The 25638-nt window shown below is 40.7% G+C and overlaps 1 protein-coding gene across 1 annotated transcript in view; it reads right to left on the reverse strand.

The window, feature by feature from the left end:
• Positions 1-25638, reverse strand: part of LOC108045102 — an 88116-nt gene that overhangs the window by 6171 nt on the left and 56307 nt on the right. Inside the window, 8 exon segments of the mRNA XM_017124302.2 lie at positions 780-1061; positions 1783-1865; positions 17580-17711; positions 20171-20280; positions 21831-21970; positions 23280-23377; positions 23689-24018; positions 24612-24697. Coding sequence (XP_016979791.2) covers positions 780-1061; positions 1783-1865; positions 17580-17711; positions 20171-20280; positions 21831-21970; positions 23280-23377; positions 23689-24018; positions 24612-24697 — 1261 coding nt within the window.

A 25638-nucleotide genomic window follows, 5' to 3' on the forward strand; every position in this document is an offset into this window, starting at 1 on the left:
TTTACACATCACTTATAGCTCTTTAGCTTGGGGCATAATAATCTCTTTTCCAAACAATATAAAATTTGATCAAATTAGGCAAGCAATTGTGTAAGTAAGAGTAACAAGCAAACAATCTGCGGCTATGGTTTTTAGGAAACAAAACCAAAATTTGTATCTTAATCTAAATCACTTTAATCTGAGACATTAGAATCTGTACTGCGGCATTTTCACACATGCCACCCATAGATAAATGCCAACCCTCTAATAAATCACCCCGAACAACCTGTGGCAGTTTGGCTGTGACAGTGACAGTGACAGTGACTCGTTCCCATCACTATTCGGTGGCATGAATCATCTTCATCTGGGCACGTCGGCATTGTGTCACTGCATTCCGCCTGTCAGTGCCCATGTCTGTCTGTCTGGCTGTCGGCCCATCCTGGTATCCTGGCATCCTCCCATCCTCCCATCCTCCCATCCTGCCATTCCGCCATCCTGCTAACCCACATTCCCGACTCCGGCGACTCCGACTGTTCGGGACCTGTCGCCTATATCCAATAAAGACGCATGCAAATACAAATATTTGCATCGATTTGTGTTGTTCGAGCGACGTTCAAATAGCCCCCCACTGTCGCATCCTGGATTCCGGAACTTAAACCGGTCTCCAACATTGTCATTGTTTTTAGTGTTTGTCCGCCGTTGACTTTGCAATTTTCTGGCATCTATTTGACTGCACACATTCGTGAATGGGAATCGGGATCGGGATGGGAACTGGAACTGGAACTGGGACTGGGACTCACCTCGTCTGACAGCCCATGTCGCAGGCATTAGAGGGCACCGTCGACATGGCCGCCTTTGTCATCAGCTCGTGGGTGGCCGTGGTCGTGGAGCTGGATTCGCCGTCATCCTCGCCGACGCCGCAGAGACTGGTTTGGGTCATGTCCGCGTGCCGGCGCAGGATGCTGTGCTCCTTCTCCTTGAAGTCCGCCTTGCTCGACTGCGAGGACAATGGGACCGCCTCGCGGTAGTATCGGTTCGAGACGTCGTCCAGGATCTGCAGCGATGTCTGCGAGTGCTTTTGCCTGCGGGGCGGAAAAACCAGGATTAAATGCCGGAAATTTCAGTGGTCTATCGAGGATAACGCTAGCTCTGGGAATTCACAAAATTTCTGGGGGGATAAATGCAAGTTTTTGGTAAGCTAAAGCTTCTGTCCTTACGGAGAATCACATTTTAAGAATGTAAAGTGTTTTAGTCTAGTAATATTACTCAAAATAGGTCCACAAACATTAATTTTTTGCTTTGACAAACGATTACTGATAATAATTTTTAGTTTAGGCAAGCCTCATTAAGGTTAAATGGTAATAGCATTTATATATTATTTAATATTTGATAAAAATAGTATTATTTATTTATTTTCTAAGAAATATAAATGTTTAATTAATTAAGAACTTATATTTCGTATTATTCAATTGACAATGTCAAGTTCATTGGAACTCAATTTAACGCCGACCAATTTATAATTTTTAAGCTCAAGTAGACGTTTCATTACACAACATCATTCAAATGTCTGTAAAAAAATATGTATATTAAGCAAATATCTCATTAGTTTCAAGACTGACAGCTTACAACTGGTAAGCCGGTATAAATGCACGGCATTTTTAAAAATCCGACAATGAGCCACTGCAGCGTGCATCATTAGTGCACACAGTGCGGATACGTAATGCATTAGGGCGCTGTCAATTAGGCACTGCCTTCTAGAGCTTCAATTGGGAATTGGGTGTGGAAATCGGTAGGAGGACTCACCTGGATATGTTCTCCCTCGAACGACCTTTAGAGTTGTGGCCCATCTCGTCCAGCTTGCTCTCCTTCGACTCCCTGATGTGCTCCTGCAGGAACACAAGGATATATGGTCAGAGAGGGAGAGATATAAACAGAAAGAGAGAGAGAGAGAGGTAAGACCGGTGTAATAAGCATAACAATAAATATTTTCAATTAATTTGGCAAGGAAGGGGGGCGGGAAGCTGGGTGAAGCTCGATTTTGCAATCGAGAGAGCCTGCAGAGCGCGTTATATTATATCCTTAAAGCCCACTGCACTGTGGATTATGAGGAGGGCCTGAAAAAGGGCGGCGTGGCAGAGCAATTAAGCCAGCCGCCCCTGGTGCCGCCCCCCCTCTCTCTCTTTTTAAATTCAGCCATTAATACTTCGATTGTGTGTGTGTGGGGGAAAGTGTGGGGGGGGGAGGTTCAGGGGTATGTAAATCCTGCCGGGGGATGCACTTGATGGCCTGCATAAAAGGAAGTGTTAATACGTAAATTCAGAATAATGAAGGACGCACTGCATCCGCCAGCCAGCCAGCAGTCAGTGCAAATCTTGATGGCCACCAACCACCCAGCTGAAAACCACCTCAAATTGCATTCATAATGGAATACAAGGCAAACATTGGGTGCACCTTTCAGTCTCCCTTGCCAATTACTTTTCTTTCTTATTGTAGAATTACTCCCTCGTTGAAAAGGAATATAATGGAAGGACGAGATAAATGCAATGCAAATCGCTAAGGAAATGCGAGTACCTTTGCCTCGTTTCTTATTTCTTTGCCTCTTCGGACCAAAGCCAAATAGTAATTGATTTCCAAAGTTCACAGTCAAATGATCTGACGGTACACATTTAATTTTGTTTTATATTTATTTTCCATTTTCCATATATATATGTATAGCCTTTGTGCGGTATTTGTTTTTGGCAGCCATTCGTTTAGCCAACAGTTAACTATGTACTTCACTTTGGATTGCACGATTGTCCAATGGGAACATTAAACTATTACAATATTGCAAAAACTACTTAGAATTAAAAAAAGTGGACTGCAAAAATGAATCAAACTTTATTTGACCTCCATTTCAGCCAAGATGCAAGGTTCATTATTTTTTCTGTTTATATTTGATCCACCTGGGTTGCCACTACTTTCGCATAATAATTTCTAAAAACTGTAAGCCTTTTAATGAGGTTATATCCATAATACTGTTAACTATGTTCGCCCAATGTCGCATTGAGCATTCCTACCTAACTGGGGCATATCTGGGATATCCCCGTCCTACAATTAGCAGCTTAAATTAATGAGGGGAGAATGGCGCCCAACCAACTACATAACTCCCCAAGGACCAGGATTTGATTTTGTTCTGATTTTGGGTTTGCGGTGAACTCAGCACGAACGACGGGGGCAGAAACGAAGGTCGGGCCACAGGGGGAATGGGTTCGATATCGGATTTCTTTCTTGCGAATTTTGCCAGCCTGATTTTAATGACGTCCGTGCAGATTCGCCTGCAGCAGCAGCAGCAGCAGGTGGTCAGAGACCACCCGCCATCACCAGTACCGCAGAACGTGAGCGAATAAATTTCGAGTTGCATTCTTTTTTAGATGATTTTGTGCAGGAACTTGAGGGGATGGGCGGTGGTGGACTTGGGTTTCGCCAGGGCCGGTGGCGGTGGCGGGGTCAGGACCATGTCCAATTCCATGGAGGCGGACGAGCTGATGGCCACCGTTCCGCCGCTCGATCCGCTGCTGTACTGCATCGAGCTGCTGCACGAGTGGCTGGAGTTGCTCGGCGGCAGGCACAGCCCGGTGACCAGGACGAACTCATCGTCATCTTCGGGCAGGGTGAGGGCGCTGTCGCTGTCGCAGCTGAAACCGATGCCATCGTCGTACTCCTGATCCTCCGCCTGCTGCTCCTCCTCCTGCTCCTCCTCCTCCTCTTCCTCCATTTCCATTTCCATTTGCTGGGCCACGTCTGCGTCTACATCCACATCCACATCCAAATCGAAATCACAGTCACAGGCCTGCTTGGGCGAATCCATTTGCGAATCAAAGTCGGAGTCGCCACCAACTGCCTGCTCATCTCGGGCATCGTGCCCCACGTTGGGCGCCAACTGCCCGTCCGATGAGTACGAGAAATCGCACATGAAATCATTTTGTAATCCCACGAAAATCGCGCTCTTCGGTGCATCCAGTATAAAGGAATCAATGTGATAAATTCCGTCACTCAACGCGGGCACGTCCTGTGGATGAAGCACAAACAGAAAGAGAAGACAGGCAGAAGAGAGAGAGAGAGAAAGGGAGAGATATAGATAGAGTAGAGAGAGAGAGAGAGAAAGAGAAGGAGATATAGAGATAGAGAGAGAAAGATGTTGATTTAAAGACAGAGAAAGAGTGTGAGCTTTTCACATCACCGATTTAACCAAGAGAAGAGTGAGAGGAGACAAATCTAGAGCGAGACAACTCTACTGATGCATGTGGCTATGAGTGTGTAGGCGAGCGAGAGCAAAATAGATAGAGGAGGATGTGCATCGTTTGTTGCATGCATAATGATGGCAACTCTGACTACTTAATAAGCATAATCACGACAATCAAATGATAAAACGCAGTTCCCAAATTGCTGCTCAAAAACTGCAGCATATTCAAACACTGTTTTATTCTTAATGCTTAACCTGTATGTGGGTAAGCTTTAAGAAGCTTCTAAACACCTAAAGGCTTAACGTTGTAGTTTTCGAAAATCCTAAAAGCGTTTCCTAACAAAAAATGAATGAAGAATGATGCTGAAACAAGACCTCATGTTCCGATAAACCCATAAGTGCACTTTTCATTAAAATTCAAGAGGCCATGGCAAAATGCAACAGGTTAGACGATGAGTGCTGCAGTTTTAAAACCTCTTCCAATTTTACTAAACTAAAATTGCCCAACTGATTAGTCTCAAATTCATATACTCAAAAAGATCAATTTGGATAATGCAGGGGGATTTATTCATAATCAATCAATAATCTCAGATATTCCTCGAGTAATCAATAAATCTCATTGGACAATAATAAAAATATGCGCAATTCGGTTCATTTTTTCTAATACCAAAAATGCAATAAGGCTTTGAGTAAATGGTAGCCAAGGCAATCACAGTAGCACAAAAGTATATTTGCAATATGCACACAATAAGTCCCCGACGAATCCCAGCAACTAATCTGATTTGGCCGAGGGGAGCAGGAGCAGGAGCAGGAGCAACCGCATGACAAGTTTCTTATACCTTATGCCATATTCCCAGCCCCATTCCCCATTCCCTGTTCCCTGTTGCCGGTTCCCACCCCGTTTGTCTTCGATTCGATTTCGATTGTCGGCAGCTGGGGCTGATGCTGGTGCTGGTGCAACAAAAGTCAACGATAATTTAATCATGTCTCTCACTGGATTTTCCTGGTAACCAAGACCGAGTGGACACAAAGCCCGAAGGCTAAGCCGGTGCGAGAAGGACTCAATCTGGGGGGAACGGAAGACTTTATTCCATTTGGATTGTATTGTCAACGATTTGCCACTTGCAGCTCGGCCAATTTGTGGCCTGGCATTGCGCACTTGGCGTATGAGTGATATGCAAATGAATATCCACTTCAGTGGAAATAAAACTCAATTTGTGAGAGTTTGTGCCATAATTAATAGATAGCATTGCACCAGATTGCAGCTGTCCTGTCATTAAACACACAGGGAATTCGAAAGAGACGGAGACAGGGGTGGCGAAAGAGAGGGCGATATGGAGACGGCGAGTGAGACGGAGATGGGGCCACAAAAACGTGACAAGTCGGCCCTTCTGAGCCTGCTGATGACGTCCATCAAGTAAGTTTGTCTGGCCCTGATTCTGTTATGCTTTTGCCCTTGTTCTTTTCCTCTCTACCAAGTCCCCTCTTTCCGGCCTTTCGTTTGTGGCCTATAGCTAAATACTTTGGTCAGGCCTTCACATTTCTTTTGCGAATGAGTTTTATACGTTTTCTGAGCTATTTTCCAAGTTTAGAGAAAAGCATTTAAGACTCATTTAATCTTCTTGCGACTTAACCAGTCAACTAGTTCGGTGTAAGCTTTATGGTCTACTAATAGAACTAGCTTATAAAATTAAATATGATAACATGTGCATTGAGAACATTGACTAAATATTGAGGCAAGGAATGGCCTTAACACAAATAGAAAAAAAAATTTACTTGTACATTAAATTTAAAAAAAATCTAAATGACGAAAATTATGAAAACACTGATATAAGACCATGGAACTGTTGTGATTTTGTTCAACTCTAATCAGAATAGGATTCCAGAAAACATTTGTATTGCTTAATATTGTTTGGTTAATATTCCCAGTTTGTAACGCAGGAAGGAAGAAATTTTCGACAAAATTACATTCCAACATTGACAACGATATTTATTCTGTTTTGTTTGCTCTTAATTAGGCAAAAAATTACTCGGACCTGAGGACCTAAGCTATCGATTTCAAGTTGATTTGGAAATATGTGTATTTTTTTCGTTACCGATTTTCGCATTTTACATCATATTTTTTTATATGTGGACGCAGATGAAGTTTATAAATGGCGCTGTCGAATTTGCCAAATTTGTTGTTTTTTAAGACATTTTTGCATATCTCTACATTTTTGTGGCAAACCATGCAGCTTGGTGAAAATCGAATGACTGTGAAAAGATTTTTTTTAAAAAGTTTCCGAAACATTTTCTAAATTTGGTTGTTTACTTGGTGTTTTTTGTAAAATGTTATTTCGGATCTATCCCTTAAGTTGACTATAACTTATAGCTGTTATATTCCCAATTTCGGCTTGCCAAAGTTAGCTTCCATTTCCGTTGTTATTTAATAACAACCATATAAAAAATATTATCTAAAATTATGTATAATTTTGTATTCTTTCGGAATTGTTTACTAATTGTCGTTATTTTGTAAAAACTCTTTTATAAACTTATACTGTGGAAGTTTGGAAGCGTATACAGGCACATCTCCTGCCATTTTTTCGACAACTCCCAAACTCCTGAACTTGAGTATTTAATTATTTTAATTTGCTTCACACGAAAGTGTGTCAGAAGAGATTTCCCCAAGAGCTTTTAGAATATAATCAAGCCGCAGGGCAGAAATACTTGCTTTGGGTTAAAGTTTCCTCTGTTTGCCGATTTGGGTTTAGTGTCCGAACGCTTTGTGCCAATTACGGGCGAATTTATCGAAATCGCATTCGTTTATCTTGGACGCAGTTTAATTGGTCAAAACAGTTGCGTAACTACGAAGTTTTTTTTTGAACCGTTACGGCTGTAATAGCATTGCGAAATAAATTCCCTTGTTATTTAATAAATTTCTGCTGAATATTTTTGCCAAATTTGTTTGCCAACATATCCATAGAGGCGATGTGTGTGTGTGTGTGTGTGAAAGTTTTTGGCTTTGCGCTCCGCTGACTTCTGCCTTTTTGACAGACCCCAAAAATCTGACGAGAGACACACACGAATGGAGTGGGCTGCAAAGTTTGGCATTTGTTTAATTGGAATTTTTGGGGTTTCGAGGGGTGTTCACCTTTTGCGCCGGGTGCTCTTCTTGAGGGCAATTTGCAAAATTAACTTCGAACAAGTTGCCTCTAATCAGGGGCCAGGGCCACATACATAGATATATGAGTTCTATTGACTTCCTGCGAGCATCCTGGCCACATCCTGTCGGCATCTCGAATTCGCTGCGAATCTGCATTTGATGTTTCCAGCTTCCATTGTTTGATTGGCAACCATTTGTGAAATATTCTGCTCCGTTCGATTGCTTTTAATGGCCAAATCATATTTTATGATTATTGACAATCGTTGCCGCCAATATGCAAATGCGCAGCGAGGAAATGGAAATAAATTTTCCCCGAAATTCGATTGCCGACCCATAAAGCGTGACGACGAGCATCTTTATTGAGAATTCAAAACTGGAACACACATTTTTATGGCCTGCATTCTGTGTCGTTCTCTTCGAATTTGCACTTGCTGCTTAATTATGATTTTTCAACTTAATTGGAGTCTGCCTTAGTCTTGCAGCTGAAACTGCAAATGGTTTGAGGGGAAAAATCAATCAGACCGAAGAAGGTCCTTCCAAAGTTTTGCGGTTTGCTGGGTGATTGAATGCCTGATTGACTCGCAGATCGATCGATTGACTGACTGCCCCTGAGACGTGCATCATTAAGTGCCACGCCCACGTGAAGGCATTTCATTTCGCATTAAGCCCCACGCTTTTCACTTAGCCCCATCTTGTCTGGCCGGGGATTCCCCACTCGCAACTCCTTCTTGGCATTATTTTATGGCTCTGGTCGAGCAACGGCGGCTGAGTGTTTCTTTGCGAATTGCATTTCAGCTTGATTTATTTCATTTCATTTCATTTCGCCAATGCAGCCAGTGTCCAGCGGCTGCGAAGGAGGCTAAGGAAAATTGATGGCAGCGAAAGAAATACGGTTAGCAACATAAGTTGGTTATTACTTGCTGCTTAAAGCCAATGGCCACGACCCCAAAAACGCAGCCCAGCGATGCACTCGAAGAAATTCGCCCTCAAACCGCGGCACTCAATTAGCAGCTGGATGTCAAAGACATTGGGATTCATCTAAGGGTTCTATATACTGAATTAGGTAGATTTTTAAGTCATTGGCTTTTCAGCACATTGGGTATTTATAACTACCATCAAAAACTAGCTATTGATCTTTAAATATAATATGTTTTAAGTTTGCCTTCTATGAAGGTATAGTATAATCAAAGTATAGCTGAAAACCCATAATTATTTATTGAAATTCTTCGAGTTCATGCATACAGATTGAAACCAAGCCTATGCAAAAGAGACCAAGAACACTTCCTCTTGTGTAATTAACAGCTGGCAATCGGGGGCCTTTGAATTGAGCAAAGATTACTTATGGTCCTTCAGAAGGCATGCTGCGAAAATATTTTCCACTCGAACGAATGTTTTCACACACCCCTTCAGTCACTCAGCCCGCTCTACGATATATGTATATTCTTCGAGTGTACTCCACTCGTCACTCCGGCCGGGAATCTATCTGTGGGCCAGTGTGTGTGAGTGCGGACTGCTGGGAATTCGCTTCAGTTTCGAATAAAATATTGCATTTCCCCAATGCATGACATGGCTTCAGCGACTGGTACTGGATCTGTTTCAGGTCCTGGTTCTGGTTCTGGTCCAGGTCCTGTCCCTGTTCCTACTCCTACTTCTACTTCTACTCCTACTCCTACTCCCGGCGACTCAGATCCTGGCAGGCTCTGCTTTAGACTTTAGCCTCCAGCTGAGGGCCAGATAAGCCAGGCCAAGTCCCCCCAGTTTTCCGCCCTTCCCCCCTCTCCGTTCCCCTGCCAGCACGCATGAGCTGCGACTGGCGGAAATGGCAGTTTTTCCATTACGACTGCCAGGCCACGCTCTTGGGGGCCTCTTCAACTGGCCGACACTTGGCGGACTCCTTTCCCTTACCCTTCTCCGACTCCAATTCCAACTTTGATTCCGGACTCCTCTGGACTCCTCCTTCCTTTTCTCCCGGCCGCATCCGTCTCCTTCTGCGCCACGTATTACTTAATTTTTATGAAATATGAAACACACAACAATCTCATTTCGGGCAGCGACAGTTGCACTTGGAAACAATGAGAAGTGCCATCAAATTTAGCTAAAATGCATTCCCAACAGAGCTTAAAATAATAAAACGAGACACTTGGGAGTGGCTTTTTCAGGCAGCGACGACTGGCTACCCTGTAAAAGTGTTCTGAAAACTTTGAACTTCTGGACACAATTCAAAACTTAAGTAGCTATCTTATGATTTTGGTAAGATTACTTTCTGTAGAATAGAACAATGTAAAACATTACTGGACATTATTATTAGGCATATTATTTGGGGTGAGTATTCAACATTTTTAAAATCATTTTGTCAAACTTCTAGTGAGTAATATATATTTTTTAGTCAGTTAAAGAAAAAGATTCCAGTTAAAAGAGTTTTCTTTTATTAGTTGCAACTGAAGAATGACCATTCTAAACGTTACTCATAATTGATTCACAATTTAATGTGTACCTACAATTTTGGATTAATATCTTTTAAAGCTTTACAAACGTTTTACTTCGCTGGTAAAATTTTCAGGAAAGTGATTCATGTATTCCAGGTTTTCCGATTGAAGCAGAGTATTTCTTTTACAATAAAATGTTACCAAGCAATGCATACTATCACCAAATGAAGCAGAAACTCAAGGATTTCGCCATTTCGGGTTGCTGTGTGGTCGGAACCAGCCGCAATTGCCGTAAAAACTATGGATATGCATGTGCTGGCTGTCATTGCAATGCAGTTTATCTTGAGGTGGGAGCGCGAGTGGAAGGATATCAGGATATCACTACAATGATTCGCTTCGTTTGCCTTTCGCTATGCAATCGCTGGCCCAGCATCAGCGAAAAGCGAGCGGAGAACTGCGAACTCCAAGCCAGCGCACTTGCACTTTGGCTCAGTGGCAAACTTGAACGGGAGCAAGCGAGCATGCACTGGGAAAAAAAGTTGTGAAATACCACAGAATGCAATGCTAATCAAGTTATTTTCAGATTTAAACATATATATAAACTGTCTTGATATTAAGAACGAAATTATGAAAATTGTAGATATACTTTGAGAAACTAAATATTTCCATTTCCGTTTACAAAATGTATAATGCAATACCGAGGATAAATTGGCTACATCTAAGAAGAATTTCTTTGTAACCTGAGGCACATCTATATACTTTTGTTTAAATTGCATTTTCATATAAGCTATCCAGAGAAGTTATGTTATGAAACATAATAATTCACTTGTTTTTTTTTTACAAACATGTGGTCGACCATTGTCTAACCTTATCGCGGAGTAGAAAATACAGAAAACATTTTTTTAGAGTGTGGTAGGACCCAAGTCGTTGCCATTGCTTAAATGGCAACACTAAAATGCCACTCAAGGCAGTGGGCTGTGTGTGTGTGTGTGTGTATGGGTGCAGGACGAGTGTGTGAGTGTGTGTGTGTAGTGGCAGGGCAAATATGCATTGCGGTTGTTACCAAATTGCATGCAGTTATGGCAAGCGCCTTGCGAAGGATGCGGCCAAAACGCAGACTCTGCCAGTGGAAGTGCAAAAAGGGGGCAGGATACGAATGCCTCTCCCCCCAGCTGGTTGCCACCGAAGGGTGGGAGGGAGGGGGGAGGGGTAGGGGGCGGCGAAGGACTTCCGCGGTGCGAGGTGCGCTTGAGGATGAATTGCGGTGATGAGATTTTCACCGAGTTTTCGCTAAAATCCCATCAGGGAATCTCTGGCAAATTGCAGCTTTACACATTTATCAAGAAAAAACAAGGATAAGAAATGTGTTATAAAAAGTACATTTATAGCTGAAAGATTCGTGGGATTGCCAGCTCATTAGGCTAACAATTTAAAGCTAATCCCATATAGATAAAATTCCAGGTATTGCAGGGTGGCATAAATGTAAAAGCAAATTAATAGAAACTGAAATACTTCAAGTAAACCAAATTTAAGTTTTAAATGCCGAATTAGCTTTTTTATACTATTAATCTAAGCAGAGGTTAAAGTAGAATATTTAAAAAATTGATATATCTAAAGTAGGTACTTTTTAAGTACCAGTATTGGCTAGATCAAATGTTTTATTATAATCATTAAATGTTACTTCAGACTGACTGTGTAAAACGGAAGCGAAGAGATTTATGAAATGGCCTAATTTCCCCACTCGAGCGCTGCACTTAAATCATTTAAATTAGTCCCCTAATTTCCCATATAAATTTACAGAATCCGAGCACCTTTATCAGCTCGTCGCGAGACATCTATTATGATGAATTATGGGCCTCATCAGGACATCATCACCCTCGTCCTACCGCTGTTGCGACCCTCGTCTGCTGGGAACCCCGAAAAAAAAGGATAAAGAGAAAGGCCAGAGCGGGCAAAAGAAATTGCATCCTCTTCGCTGATTTCGAGTGTGCACGAGTGAGCGGAAATACTTTTTCTGCTTATCTACATGCTAAAATCTAAGTGGCAACAGAAAATTTTGCGAACAAGAAAGAATAGAATAGAAAAGGAGATGGAGAAGGAGCATGGCCAAAAGCCAAGGAGCAGTGCAGGGCAAAGGATTCAGATTCAGATTCAGATTCAGCTGGAATATGGAAATAAGTTTTATTATATGTGCGAATGTTGCCGGCGTTTTCCTTTCGGATCCCCTGTATATGGATGCCATTTGGTGGCCAGAATGGCATATTAAAGTGCTGGCCATCGCCATCTCTGCCGCTCCGAATGATTTTATCAAATCTGCTGACGCTGAATTGATTCGGTTGGATTCGATTCGATTCGATTCGATTTGATTTGATGTGCGCTTTGTGCAAATTTATGTGATGCGCTGCAGTTTCATAAATGCGAGGGGCCTGGCAATAAAAACAGCAAAAAAGAACTGAGCCCATTTGCCATTCATTCAGTCGCTCGTTCGCCCTTGCCATTTATTGATGACATAATTCCCAACGCCCCCAAATTCTCTGAAGTATGGGTAAGGTGGGGTTGTGCGCTTGAAACTGCCGGCAGGTGAAATTCGCCCACATTTCAATCGCCCGCCATCAACCATCATCTAGCACTCCAGGCGATAATCAGATTGAAGCCATCGTGCATCTGCCAAGGCTCGACGACAGTGGGCTGGTTACGCAAAATATCACCCAAAATCCATCCACTCAACCGATAAGCTGTCAATTGCGATAAACTGATGGGGTGCATATGGAATTATCAAAAACCAGCTGCACAAAAAATATGGCCAAATTAGCACTCATTGAAATATTATTTAAATTCAATGTAGAATTTACTCGAAGGTTTAAGTCCCACAAGCTAATTACCAATCATAGTTCCCGCAACAAATATAAATAAGGTAAAAAGACAAAGGTAAAAATTAATGATCATATTAAATAAATAAATAATAAATAAATAATATTCAACAGTTTTATACTCTAGAATAACTTTGAAAAGCCCACTGGCTTTTGGGAATGGCCGAGCTCTAATAACTTCATAATAGAACAGTCAATTCCCGCTTAACGTTCATGGCTTTTGGTTGGTCAAAACCGCAAGAATGCCTTTCAAATTGAGTTCCTGTTATGAGGGGTATCCCATGACCAGACCCATTGTTTCTCGTTTCATTTTCATGGTTCCATTTTTCGCAGGGGCTGCGGTGTGGTTCAAAACGTATCAGCTGGAGTCCGGAGGCATTGTGCAAAGTCAGCGTACGACGCTGTTTTACGATTTAGCTTGGACATGCCTGCTTTGTCTTCCCGGCACCAAAGGGGGCACACAATTCCGCCGAAATCCAGAAAACTAGACCCGCAATCAAACACTAGCAGCCCCAAGTCTGCATAGCGCATTTTCCCTTCAAGTGCATGGACATATTACGCATACGACCCGTTATTAATTTGGCAATTATGAAAGAAAAGCACCTTTGAGGGAAACAAATCTAGGTTTTCAAATTTAAACTATTTGGTTTACTTACTTGAAGCAACATACTTTTACAAACATTAAGCTTATTTTAAGTTCTTTGCATATCTTGATACATTAAAACTAGTCTCTGAAAAATATAGCTTTAATAAGATTGACAAGACTTTTGATAATAGCCTTATTTTTTCTAGAAAGGAAGATGTTTGGACCAGCACCATTTTAATTTTCTTTGGCAATGACCGTTTAAAATATCAAGATCCATTAATCTTTTATAAAGATTGGCTTGTTCTACTTGGATAGTGAGAAAACTTTATAGATTGATAATTTTCTATTAATTGATATGATGCTGCTATAAAATTGATTTGGCTTTAATTTTGTTATGCAATTTAACTGTGTCAATTCAATTTGAAAAATCACTGAGCAGTACAGCATAGTGATCAATTGTGACTGTTTAAAAAAAATGTGATTTAATTGTCGGAGATGTGGCAAAAGCCGGTGGTAATTGAACTAATGGAATAAGCCACGCTTTCTGCATTTAAATTAATTTTGCAAAAATAAAGTTTTTTTTGTGTTGGGCTGCGAAGCGTTCGCACACTAGTAATTATGACTATTAACGAGCGAAGTTGGCAGAGCTGTTACAGTTGAGGGCTTCCACTTAACCTCCAAAGTTAACCTTGTGGATGGTTGATTCCTGGCCTGTCCTAATTAAATTACGCAAAACCACATCGCAGCAGGAGTATTTGTGTTTTTTTTTTTTTGTTGATAATTAAATAATTCATTGGCTGGCAGAGTTTGCGATTGGCTTGTTGCGGGGCATTAAGTTTCCTGCGTTGTCGGTATCAATATCGGAAAACAGCTCCACCGGTTGTCAAGGGTCCACCACCACCGTGGCACCTCCGAATGTCCTGACAACAGTCATTTCACTTCAGTTCGCTTCATTTCTGCTGGTATTTTCTATTTTTCTATCTCCCCCGGGGGTCATGCCCGCAATGGAGCTTCAATTTGACATTGACTTCGGTTTGGGGAACGTGGCATTCGGATGCGGGGCGCCCCAGCCCCGGCCAAATTGAATATCATCGAAGAACCGGACCCCGAGTGCCGGCAATTGGAACGGCCAGGAAGACGAGAATCCTCCGCCAGCGAGTTAATTAAGTGTGTTTGCGTGTCAGTCCTTGTGTTTTTGTGCGGTGGACACATATTTATAGACGCGGTCTGCTGCTTGATTAAACAGACCCTCGACTCGCACTCAATTTTGTGTATTTTGTGGGTTTTTCTTTCCGCACACTCAGAGAACTCGGAAGGGTGAAATAACAAAATAATTTGAAACATTTCTAATATTTCATTAAGGATCTGACATTTAAATATTAAATGAATAAAATGATTTCGAAATAATTTCTAAAATACAGCTTTTCGAATAAAAATTAAATAAGTTTAGGTTCTTGCAAAATGTTGACTTTTTCATTAACTAGGTCAAGCGTTTTAAACATTGATTTCATAGTTAGAATGTATATTCTGAACAATATTAATAAAAAGTATACCCTCTCTATAGGAATGTAATACACCAAAATGTCCAAATAAAATAATCAAACAAATTTGCTAATTTCGGGAACTTAACTTAATAGTTTTAGGAAAATAATACTCCATAAATAATCAAATAATCAACAAAATCGGTTAATTTCGGGAACTCAGTAATTGTTTCACTGTTTAATTCTGAAATCCAAATTAAAAATTGAACTAATTTATTAAATTAGTATGATCTTTACAAAAATCGAATGTTTAATATGTGTTATTCGTTAAAATGTGTTTGTGTGTCCTGTAGTAAAAAAAACCTTTTTAGTATTAAAAACACAAATAATCCAAAACTGGAAAATTTTTTCAAAATTTTTGTCTTCAAATACTGAATGAATGGCAAAGTTGAGCGAAAAGGTTACAATAGCACTGTCTTGTGCTCATTCAACTGACAAATTTCATTTGTATTGATTAGTCAGCTCCAATTTGTGTGGGATCCTTGGCTTGGGTTACTGCCAATCGGCTCGGCTTAAGTATAGAACCCAACCAACCACCTCGGGCTCAGAGTCAAAGTCTATTTTACATTTCAAAGTGTCAGACGCCATTAGAATTGCCGAGACCTATTCCTATAACCGCCGAAGGAAGGGGCGCTGCATGTCTATTAAATTCCAGGCGGCAGACAGTGCGTGAGAAAAATTTCCGCATCAGACAAGGACAAGGCGACAAGATTCCTAACACGATGCGTATTATTGTCATAGCCATGTCGTTCGATGGCCTCCTTTCAGCCCCCCCTCCCCCTTCGCCTCACCCACCCACAGTTTCTGGCCTTAACGCACCCACAACCACATTTGCATAGCCATCGTTTTGAGTTGCCACGTTTTGACTTTCGCTAATTAAAATCGAAATCGAATCGTTTGAGTGCCCCAGATAGATATGATTTGATGGGGGCTGCAACTCGAAAACAATTACCATTAATAATTAATGGCAATCAGGGTGTGAGTGACATGCGTCACTTCATTGATGTGCAGTGGCAATGTATGGCTTACTTGGTATGCAATGGTTGCCAAAATGCCGCAATTTAAATAAACACAAAATTAATGCTAGGCCAAAAGTATTTTTAAGTTGCAACATTTCATATGATTTACTTTTAGCTTATCAAATAGAATCCTTAGCATATAAGCTGCCATTTGAAGTTCCCAATTCAATTTCATTTAATTTTCTGATAAGGCTTTAAAAGACTTCTGTGTAACAGGAAATGTGTATTTATAATAAAGGACATTAACAAACAAGATTAATAAATGCAGGCCTGAGTTTTGGCTTTTTGTTTTGTTTCTACCCGAGAATCAACTGGCTGTTTCGCAGCTTCCATTCAGATGGCACCTTTGGTTGGGGCCAAAATGCCATTTGAAGGCTGCTGAGTGTAATCCATCGCCTAATTGTCAGTTATGCCAATTGTCATTCGTGGAGGCTCCTGCAGAGTCATTATGTCGATCCATTTCTAATCGGGGATCCATATCCCCAAATTCCGCTGCCATTTCCATTTCCCTTCACATTCACATTCACATACCCATGCCAAAACCAAATCAAATTCGGTTGTCAAACAGTCAGTGCAGTCAATGCAAATTGTGTTTACATATGCAAAACGAGTTTGTCATATACGCAGAAACTCTTCATATATAATTATACACATGGTCGGCCAGTGCTTGTTAAGTCGAGTGTAAGCCCCTCGAATTTGCACTGTTCCGGTAAATTATTTAACAATCGAGCCCACTTGTCTGAATGGGTTCTTTAAAGGAGTGCAAATGATTGTGGAAATATTTTCCGCTGACCCGAAAAAAAACAACGCGAAAGCTTCACAGGCAGATTTGATTTTGTTTTATCTGTACATATTTCACCCACAGCTGTCCTCAGATTAATTGTGGCGGGCAAAGGAAAGTTACAATTATTTAATTTTAATAATAATATAAATTTAATTTTCTTCAATTATAATGAAATAGGCTAACAAAAAGTATTTTAAAACGAAGGCTAATGTTCTAAAACCATTTTATAAATGTAATTAAAAGTAAGACAAAAAGTATTTGAAGTCCTAGATCAAAACATTAAAAAAGGGTGATAAATAATGTAATTGAGTATTAAAGGCTATTGCGGATTTATCCAATATGCTTATAAAATGAACCAACAACAAATTATATGTTACACATTTTTTTAATTTAGCTTATAGATAATCAAGAAAATCACTAATTTGTGAACTGAAAATTCTCTAAGAACCACAAGCTTTCCCAAGAATTATTTTGAAATATCCAGTACACTTTGAAATTATCCAAGCCTAATATTACACACTGTTATAGGTACTTTGTTTCAGATTGAAGTATGTTGGCCTTGTCAAAAACATGCAAATACTACCCCTATTATTGCGCACACGGCTGTTCGTATTTGTGTGTGTTGCAATTCGGTTAGCGTGCATCTGAAATGCAGTTGAATATTTTTTGGCAACATATCTAATAGAACCAAACAAAAAGAGTGGATATATGTGTGGAAATAAATTCTGGCTGTCCTGCGGTGGTGGCCACATTTAGGAGACTATTCTAGGGGGTTAAGTGGTGTGGTGGGTGGTTCAAGCACACAGCGAGCGACAGAGACAGAGAGATATAGGGGGGGAGCGAGAGAGAAAGAGAGAGAGAGAGCGGCAGGCAGGGTGGGGGGTTGTTTCTGGGTGGTTTTCGGGGTGGTTTCTGGGAGGTGGCAGTATTTTATGGAGGGACACGCGCGAGCACAGACTAAAGTTTCACGGGGGAGACGGAAAGGGGGAGTAAAAGTTGGCAATACTTACGCGTATTATCTTCTGATCACGTATTATCTTGCGTATGCAATTGACGATGAACGTAATGACCATTCCGCCGAGTATCAGGCCGAACACAATCACGATGATGACCACATGCTCCGATTGGCCGGCCGCCTCGCCCTGCAAAAAGACACGGAGTTGGAGTCGGTTTAATTGCCATTTTAATTGCATTATCGAATTACCAAGCCCTTTCCGAGGACTCGGATCAAAATAATCAAAGTGTGGGTTTCCTTTCGCCACTTAATTAAGTGTTCGTGTACGATACTAATCGCCAGCTAATGACCATTGGCTGATGCTGGAAGCATTTTACGTTAAATTAGCTTACACAATTAGTTTCGATTTAATTAAGTCTTCCTTATTTTTTTCTAATCATTAGCAAAAACAGAGAAATTTTAATGATTTTCAATTAAGTTTTAACTAAAGAAATTTTTAAAGTAAATTAATATATTTCTTGGTTTTAGTTTAATATTATTTTCATCGGTTAACTAAATCAGTCGAGAAAAATCATGGAATAAAATTCCATTTCGAAAGTTTTCATTTAAAGTTTTAACTTAAATTGGCAAACGTTTTTCAATATTTATTGACCTATAATTATGGGCCCTAAATATAATATATGCCAGATTTTCATGACAACTCTGGGCCATAATTAGCCGCCTTTATTTGGCCATTCTGACGTCATAAATTATATGCGCCTAGTAAACATGGCATATGTATATTCTGGACCGATTTTAATGTCGGCCAATTAAATAAACATAACTTGTGCATGCGCTTGATTGAGCAATTGATTGAAGCCTGCCTCCACACACATTCATTTAACATCGTTTGAGCAAATTAGAAACCATAAACCGAAACCAGCCAATTCCGCATCGAAAAACTAAAAATTCGATTCCTGGTCAATGCAAATGGCTTCCAATGGGCCTCAATCGAAATTTCATATAAAATTACGAATAATTATGAAAGCATTTGGTGAAACCAAATATCAATTGGCTTTAATTGGGCAAGATATTGAATGGCCAGCGAAATGCGATTTGCCAATGTGGTGCCAAAATTAAATGGAGACATTTAGCCAAAATTAAAATTTTTATACAATTTGGATAAATGTGTTTTGTTGTGACCAGAAATATTTTCAATAGTTATGAGAACAATTTATACAAGGGCTGTGGTTTTAATAGAGCTGTATTTTATTTGTTCTCTGGTTGGGAATTAATGGGTTTCAAATATATGTTTTATGCTCTTTTCCAAATGGTGAAAGTAAAAAGTAATAATAAGAAGATACATTTAAAGCTTGTGTAAATTGTGTATTTTTTAAGTATAGTAATAGATTTTAGCTCTTCAATAATTATATTATGTCCTTAGTTCTATGCCATTTTATCAATCGCCCATCGCTTCTATTGCAGATTTCTCAATTTTATTAAGTTAGTTTTGCTATCATCACAAAAAAGCTTCTTTGGCAATGCCCTTTGAAATTATATATTTATAATGCAAAAACATATGCATTTTAAATATCAATACGTTGTTATATACATACTTCATCATGCATGTGATGAGGCAATTTTTGTTAACTATACAAGCCTAAAATAAAATTGTAATCGTTTTGAAAATATTGCTGTTTTGTTTTTCGCTACGTTACTATCAGATATGTGTTTAAAGTTATTAGTTTGGCCAGCCAGGACTTAATAACTTGTAGTGCTTGTAGCTCCTGAATGCCATAAGTAAAGATTTACTCTCATGCTGTGTTTCATAGTTGGCTATTTTTACAAGGGATTTACAACCTCATTTTGGAATGAAAAAAGTGGCAAGAAGAGAGTGGCTTAGATGGTGCTGCATGAATCATTCCCTGTGATGTGTTGGTGGTGCGAGCAACTTGAGTCCGGTGACTTTATCAAATCTAATGATCTAATGCGCTGATGTTCAACTTCTGCGCTGCTGGGGGATGCCCTGCAAATAACTGTTATTTACGGCTAACGAACAAGCCCCGCAAGGAACAACAACGACAACAAGGCCTTCCTGTAACACAAACCTCAAACTTTGCCAAACAAAACTTATTTGACCAACTTTGTGTGTGTGTGTGTTTGTGCCGGTGCAGGATTCTGTATTTGTGTGTGAGTGTGTGAGTGTGCGTGAGTACGTGAGTGTTTTTGGGTGTTGCCATCATCGGCGTGTCGAGCATACTTATAATGAGCGGTGTGGGGGGGCTTAGGGGTCAGGGGTCACGGGGTCAGAGGGGCTGTCGGTTTTGAAGCCGGGCCAACGAGCTGGCCTATAATTAGATGCACGTACAAACGTCCCCGTTTTGTGTGCGAGTGCACTGAAAGAAAATACCCCATCCTTTGGTGACCCAAAAATCTACCTTTGCAGTGAACATGTAAAATTTCGTTTTTTGATATAATTCTATCGGTCATTCTGTATTTATTGGTGTTGCTCCCCTTAATTATTTCACTTAATCTTATGTAATATGCAAGCAAGATGTAGAACATTTTTAATTGAAACGAATTTGTTAAAATAAAACCATGTTGTAATAGGTATTTTTGGGCCTTAAAACGGCAAACTGCTTTTCTCTGTATAGACGTGTCACTTACCGTACAGCCCTCCTCGTCCCATCGAAATTTACAATTGTCTTTGTCATTACATTTCAAATCCTTTGATATGCAGGTCGCGTCCTCGCAATCGTACTCATCCTCGCTGCAGGCTGCCAAAAAAAAGAGGGAGGGGCCACAGTTTGGAAGTTAGAGAAAGTTGTAAAAAATTTGGCACAAAATGGCACTTAAAGTGAGAGGACGAGGGCAACGGCTAAAATGACTAAAATGGCTGAAACGCCAATCAAAGCGCAAATCGCACTGTGGAATGGACAATTGAACTTCAATCGAGAGTGCTCTCCACTGGAGATGAGTAAATCGGCTGCAAAAAATGTATATTGTCATACGAACGCTATTCAAAAGACATTCCAATATGGATTTTTTTTGACGTGGCAGGACAATTGAGTGTGAGAGCCATACTTTGTTGGAAATATACATAATTTCAAAATATCGACAATAGTCAACATTGAAAATGGAATTTCAAGCAAATGTAGTGACAATTCATTGAGCTAAATGTATTTATTGACATTGTTAACCTGTCTTTGCTAGATTGACAAGAAGGAATATGCAATTACCGAGTATTATTTTATAATAAACATGAAACTAAGCCCTTTATATTCTTTTCATTATTATTATTCTTTATAAATTTATTTTATCGTTTCCAATTTATTTATATAAGCTAATAAGTTTTTATGAGTTTCGATCAACAAATTTCTAAATACACTTGTATTGAAAAGGGAGCCGTTTCATATACTGTTCTATTGCATACTATAAAGTTTAGCTTTGAATTCGGTTTAAACACCCATTGACTTTTATTTTATTCTTGCCATAGAGAACCGAGCTCGATTCAACATTAAATTCAATGCCAATTCAATTTGACTTAAAGCTTCGATCAATTGTGAGCTTTAAATTGATGGACTTTCCACGGTGCAGCCATTGAAAGGCGACGATGGACGAGACCACAAAGCAAATGCACGTAATCTCCGACATAAATCGCTCAACCAACAACAATAATTGCCGATGCTGGCAGTCGAAGTAGATGAAGCCGATGGAGCAAGAGTTTCTGTAGCAGAAGGAGCTGATGTCGAAGGTCCTGGAGACCCGGATTCGGTGGCAGGATAGGGCAGGGCAGGGCAGGCAGGGCATGGTTTTCTGGCTGCCTAAAAGTAAACAATGCTGGCCCGGGGACAAAGGACAATCGTTGAATGACAAAAGAGTGCTTAGCCTTTTGCCTCAGGCAACTGGCGGCAATCACGCAGGACCTCCGCATCCTGCGTTTCCTTCAGACATTCAGACATTCAGACATTCAGACGTTCAGACAACCAGACATTCAGACATTTGGACAGACAAACAGATAGATAGAGGATATGGTGGCTGGTGGAGATAGTTGGTTAGACAAGCGACTCCTTCCACTGTTCCATCTTCCAACTGCCAAATGGGCAGCCGAAAAAGGGGGTTGGCGGTACCTCGACGGGATTTGGGGCCAGCTTAGCACCGGATTGCCCCCGAGGATTTCGGGCATGCCTTTGTACTTTGCGCCCCGACCATTTGTTGCCAATTCGAAGGATTTGCCACCGCCATCAAAGGGCCCTCGACTCGACTTGGAATCGGAATAAGAATCAGGTTCCAAATCAGAGCCGGAATTCTAGCGAATTGGACTTACCAGCTCCTCGGTCTCGGAAAGCCGTGTACAGAATGCTGAATGTCGAGTTAATCGCGATTTGATCTGCGTAAAAGCGCAAGTGCAAAATGTTTGACTCCGCCGTAATACTCTCGCCAGCCGAACCGCAAAAGTTCTTAACTCTGAAACGAAAATAAGAGTAAACCAGTTAGTAGGGTGATAATATAGTAATCATTATTTCAATAAAGTTGTATGAAAAAGAAATGGGTAATAAAAATCACTAAGAACCATCAAATCATATTGCTGTTAAGTTGGCAATTATTTTTCACATCAGTTGGATGACTTTTATTGTTTCTCTTAAGAATTTTAGTTAACTACATTTTCGAGTTGGAGGAGCGTTTTAATTGTTATAAAATTAAATACAAGTCTGTTACTATTAATTCAAATATGTTGCAATTTGTTCAACGATAAATAACTCGTTGAAATAATACATGTATCAGTTGGATGACTGAGTAATTAATTATCCAGTGATTGATATAATTCCACTGCAGTAAATCCTATTACTTTGCCAAAACATTTTGCACAAAATAAAGCCTTAACTTGCAGTCAACGAGCCGGTCTCCGCTCCCGGGGCAATATATCTTCCATTCGTTAAATATTTGGCCATCGATAGCACGCCCATAATCGATAAATAAATAATTTATAATATGGCTTAAATAATGACGTTCACTGAATATTGTATTTATGTTCATTTGGTCTGTCTGTGGCTCCGGGTGTTTTCTTTATGGTCTTTCAACGAATTTTACGCAGGCTGACATTTTCTGGAAAATCTGATTGTGGAAAGGCGGCTGCGTGTGGCCACCCGTCGTGTGCGATAAATTGTTACGAAAAATGAATTTAAATGAAAGTGACAAAGGCATCAAATCAATGGCTAAAAAAGACGGGGAGGCCGCCGCCACCCACGGAATTTTCCACTTTCCATTTGCCATTTTCCAAGAGCTGAGAACGCCAGTCAATCAATTTGAGTGTTGTCCCGAGCAGCGGCAACAAGTGGAAATGTATTGGCGCGTTAAAAGCGGATGTCAATGCGTGTCGAAGATGCCGTGGCGAGTCTTTCGGTCTTTCGGTCCTTCAGTTCGTCATTCAGTCATTTAGTCAGTCAGTCAGTCAGTCAGTCGACCGGGAGGTGACGAAATACTCTTACTATCGCGGAAAGGGACGAAGGATATTGGCTGTGCGAGTCAAAGGCGACGCCACTTCCGCTCGCGTACATTTACTTTTGGCCGGTAATAAATTGAAAATTTGCTTTCGCCCAGGCTTTGATCTCGCTTTTTTGGCAATGCGGAAATTGGTTTGCGGCATTGCGTATACGCCACCGACATTGCGTATACGCCACCGACTGCATTCAACAGCCTCGCGCTGCCAATTTTGTCTGCGGAGCGCTGCGGAGCTCGACAAAATGTCATTAGGCCGCGTATCGAAGGGCCTCACCTCAATGGCATCACCGTCTGCTCGGGGAATATATCCAGGAAGTTGGTCTCGCAATCGTTCGGCTTGCTCAGCTTAAAGTCCAGAAATTTAAGAAATATCTGTGAAAGGAAAGAAATAAATTTCAAATTAAAATAAGTTCTTATTTATTTCTTTTGTTGAGCAGTATTTTGAAATGGGTTTGAATATTTTAAAATCCGAACTCCAATGGATTCATTACAAATGACGACGTTGTCATTTCATTGCATACTTTTAGACACATTTATAAACAAATTTCAAGCTCTTGTGATTTCTGTGAAACCTCTTACGCGAGAGTAAAGCCAATCAACAGTTGGAGCGAGAATACTTTTACTCCACTGTGTTTTTGGCAATTTATTCAATATTTGTCATACATTACTAAATCGAACATTACCTTCCAGTTATCCTTGACCTGAATGCGCCAGATGCAGTCCAAGGCAATCTTGTTGCGGATGACCTGCTCCCGGATCTCCGCGGGCACGTCCGTGGAGTTGATGAATCCCTCGTAGCCGTCCTTGTCGATGGTGCAGTTGAGATCGGTGCTGGGCGCATCCCGATTCCTGTCCATATACTCGTAGACCGCACTGAAGCCCGTGTACTCGATGGTCTCGTCGGAGTGGAAATGCAGCCACAGGTACCGCTCCTTGGAGGTGATCTCCGGCGGAAAGTCGGTGCCGCAGAATTTACCGATCAGCGTGGAGAAGCCGTACTGGCCATCCCGTATCTGCAAGGATTCCGCTCGTTAGTTCAACTGGTTGGGGCTAAGCGCACAGGCAGTTTTTCTTGGCCTAAACCGCTTTGGTCGGGCTGCACTTAAATCAGGCTTACGACTTGCAGCCCAGAGACAACATTCAATTAAAACTTGACATTTTTCGGTGCAAAAAAGGGCCAGGCAGTAACAGCAGCGACGGCCGAAGTAACAGGGAAAAGTCGTAAAGGAAACAAATCGAAAACTTTGCAAGTCCGCCCAAGACCAAGCAAAGCCGAGCAACTAAGCAAGTTTTTGTTTCGCCCTTTTTTTATGCCCTGGCCTCAGCATGCAACAAAGTTTGTCTTTTTTATGCGCTGACCCTTTCAAGTTGGTTATGTCAGGTTTTGCTACACAGCGAGAAAATATCTCTATTCATAGTCAGCTCGACTTTTGTTTATTGTCATAATAACTGCCACCTGTGACACTTCTAGTATAAGCACCAATGAAAGTTTGAAAAATCTCTGTTTTTTACATACTTTAAATGAATTAAGAAATATAATAAATATAAATTTCAAATTTTGCCCTCAAATATTATCTCTGTGCATTTGTCAGCTACCAGTACTTACTTCGAGAAAATCAAATTTGCACTCCTCCTTGGCCTCGATATTAAACGAGTTGCGAAAGTCCAGGCGTATGATTTGTCCCTTTGGCGCTGTAATTAGATGCCGGCATCCGCAGGACAGTGGCGCAGAGAAGAGAACGGGACAAAGCAACACGTTAGTCCACAGACATATATATTCCATCATTCCACGGTAGCCATGGCGCCCAACCGCACTCCCACTTCCACTTCCACCCAGGTGGCCAGATCCCTGGCTTATTTAAAGTCAAATGGCCCCGAGCCGAGCAACTGATTAACAACAGTTCACCGCAGCGTCTTGGCCATTCAAAGGATAATATGGCTAGCTGGGGTTCGGCTGGCCGAAATTGTAATGCCCTTAGCCAAACCTTAATAGCTCTGGATTTGAAACAATTCAGGAAACATAGTTAGCTATATGCTTTGCCCTCTTTGGATCCCAAAATTATTGATTCTAAGATTTCCAGAGGTGCTAGGATGTGAATCAATTTAAATTTTAGCTTATGTTGGGGTATTTCTATTGGTTACTGTGCGTATATTCTACAAACTGTTATTGCTCACATTAAATACTGACCTTGTACATTTATCTATTATTGTTTTCTTATTATTACCTTACCCTATTTATGATCAAAAATGAGTAGTACTATGTTCAAGTTGTTATTGGCCAACAATTCAAAAAAAATGTACAGTAAAAATGACTCATCACCTTTTATATTTTACTCCACTCACTATAACACGCTCAAATTGGCCCATAATTTGGTTACCTAAACAACCGGTGGGCTAATAAAAATATTTGTGAAAATTTCCGCATCTCAGTGATCCGACCATAACTAGATCCTTTTTGGCACAAAGCAAGATAAACTTTTAGGGGCAAAGAAAAGTGAAAAGACAGGACCCAATCTCGTATCTATGGCCAAAATGAAAGCGTCTGGGGACTCATTTAGTGGCCGCATAAAAGGAAGAAGGCATCAAGATGCTGGACATACCCACACTCGTCCACTTGTCCACCCACTCACCCA

This window comes from Drosophila rhopaloa, unplaced genomic scaffold (genome assembly GCF_018152115.1).
Source record: "Drosophila rhopaloa isolate 14029-0021.01 unplaced genomic scaffold, ASM1815211v1 contig_3, whole genome shotgun sequence".
Classification (NCBI taxonomy): Eukaryota; Metazoa; Arthropoda; class Insecta; order Diptera; family Drosophilidae; genus Drosophila; species Drosophila rhopaloa.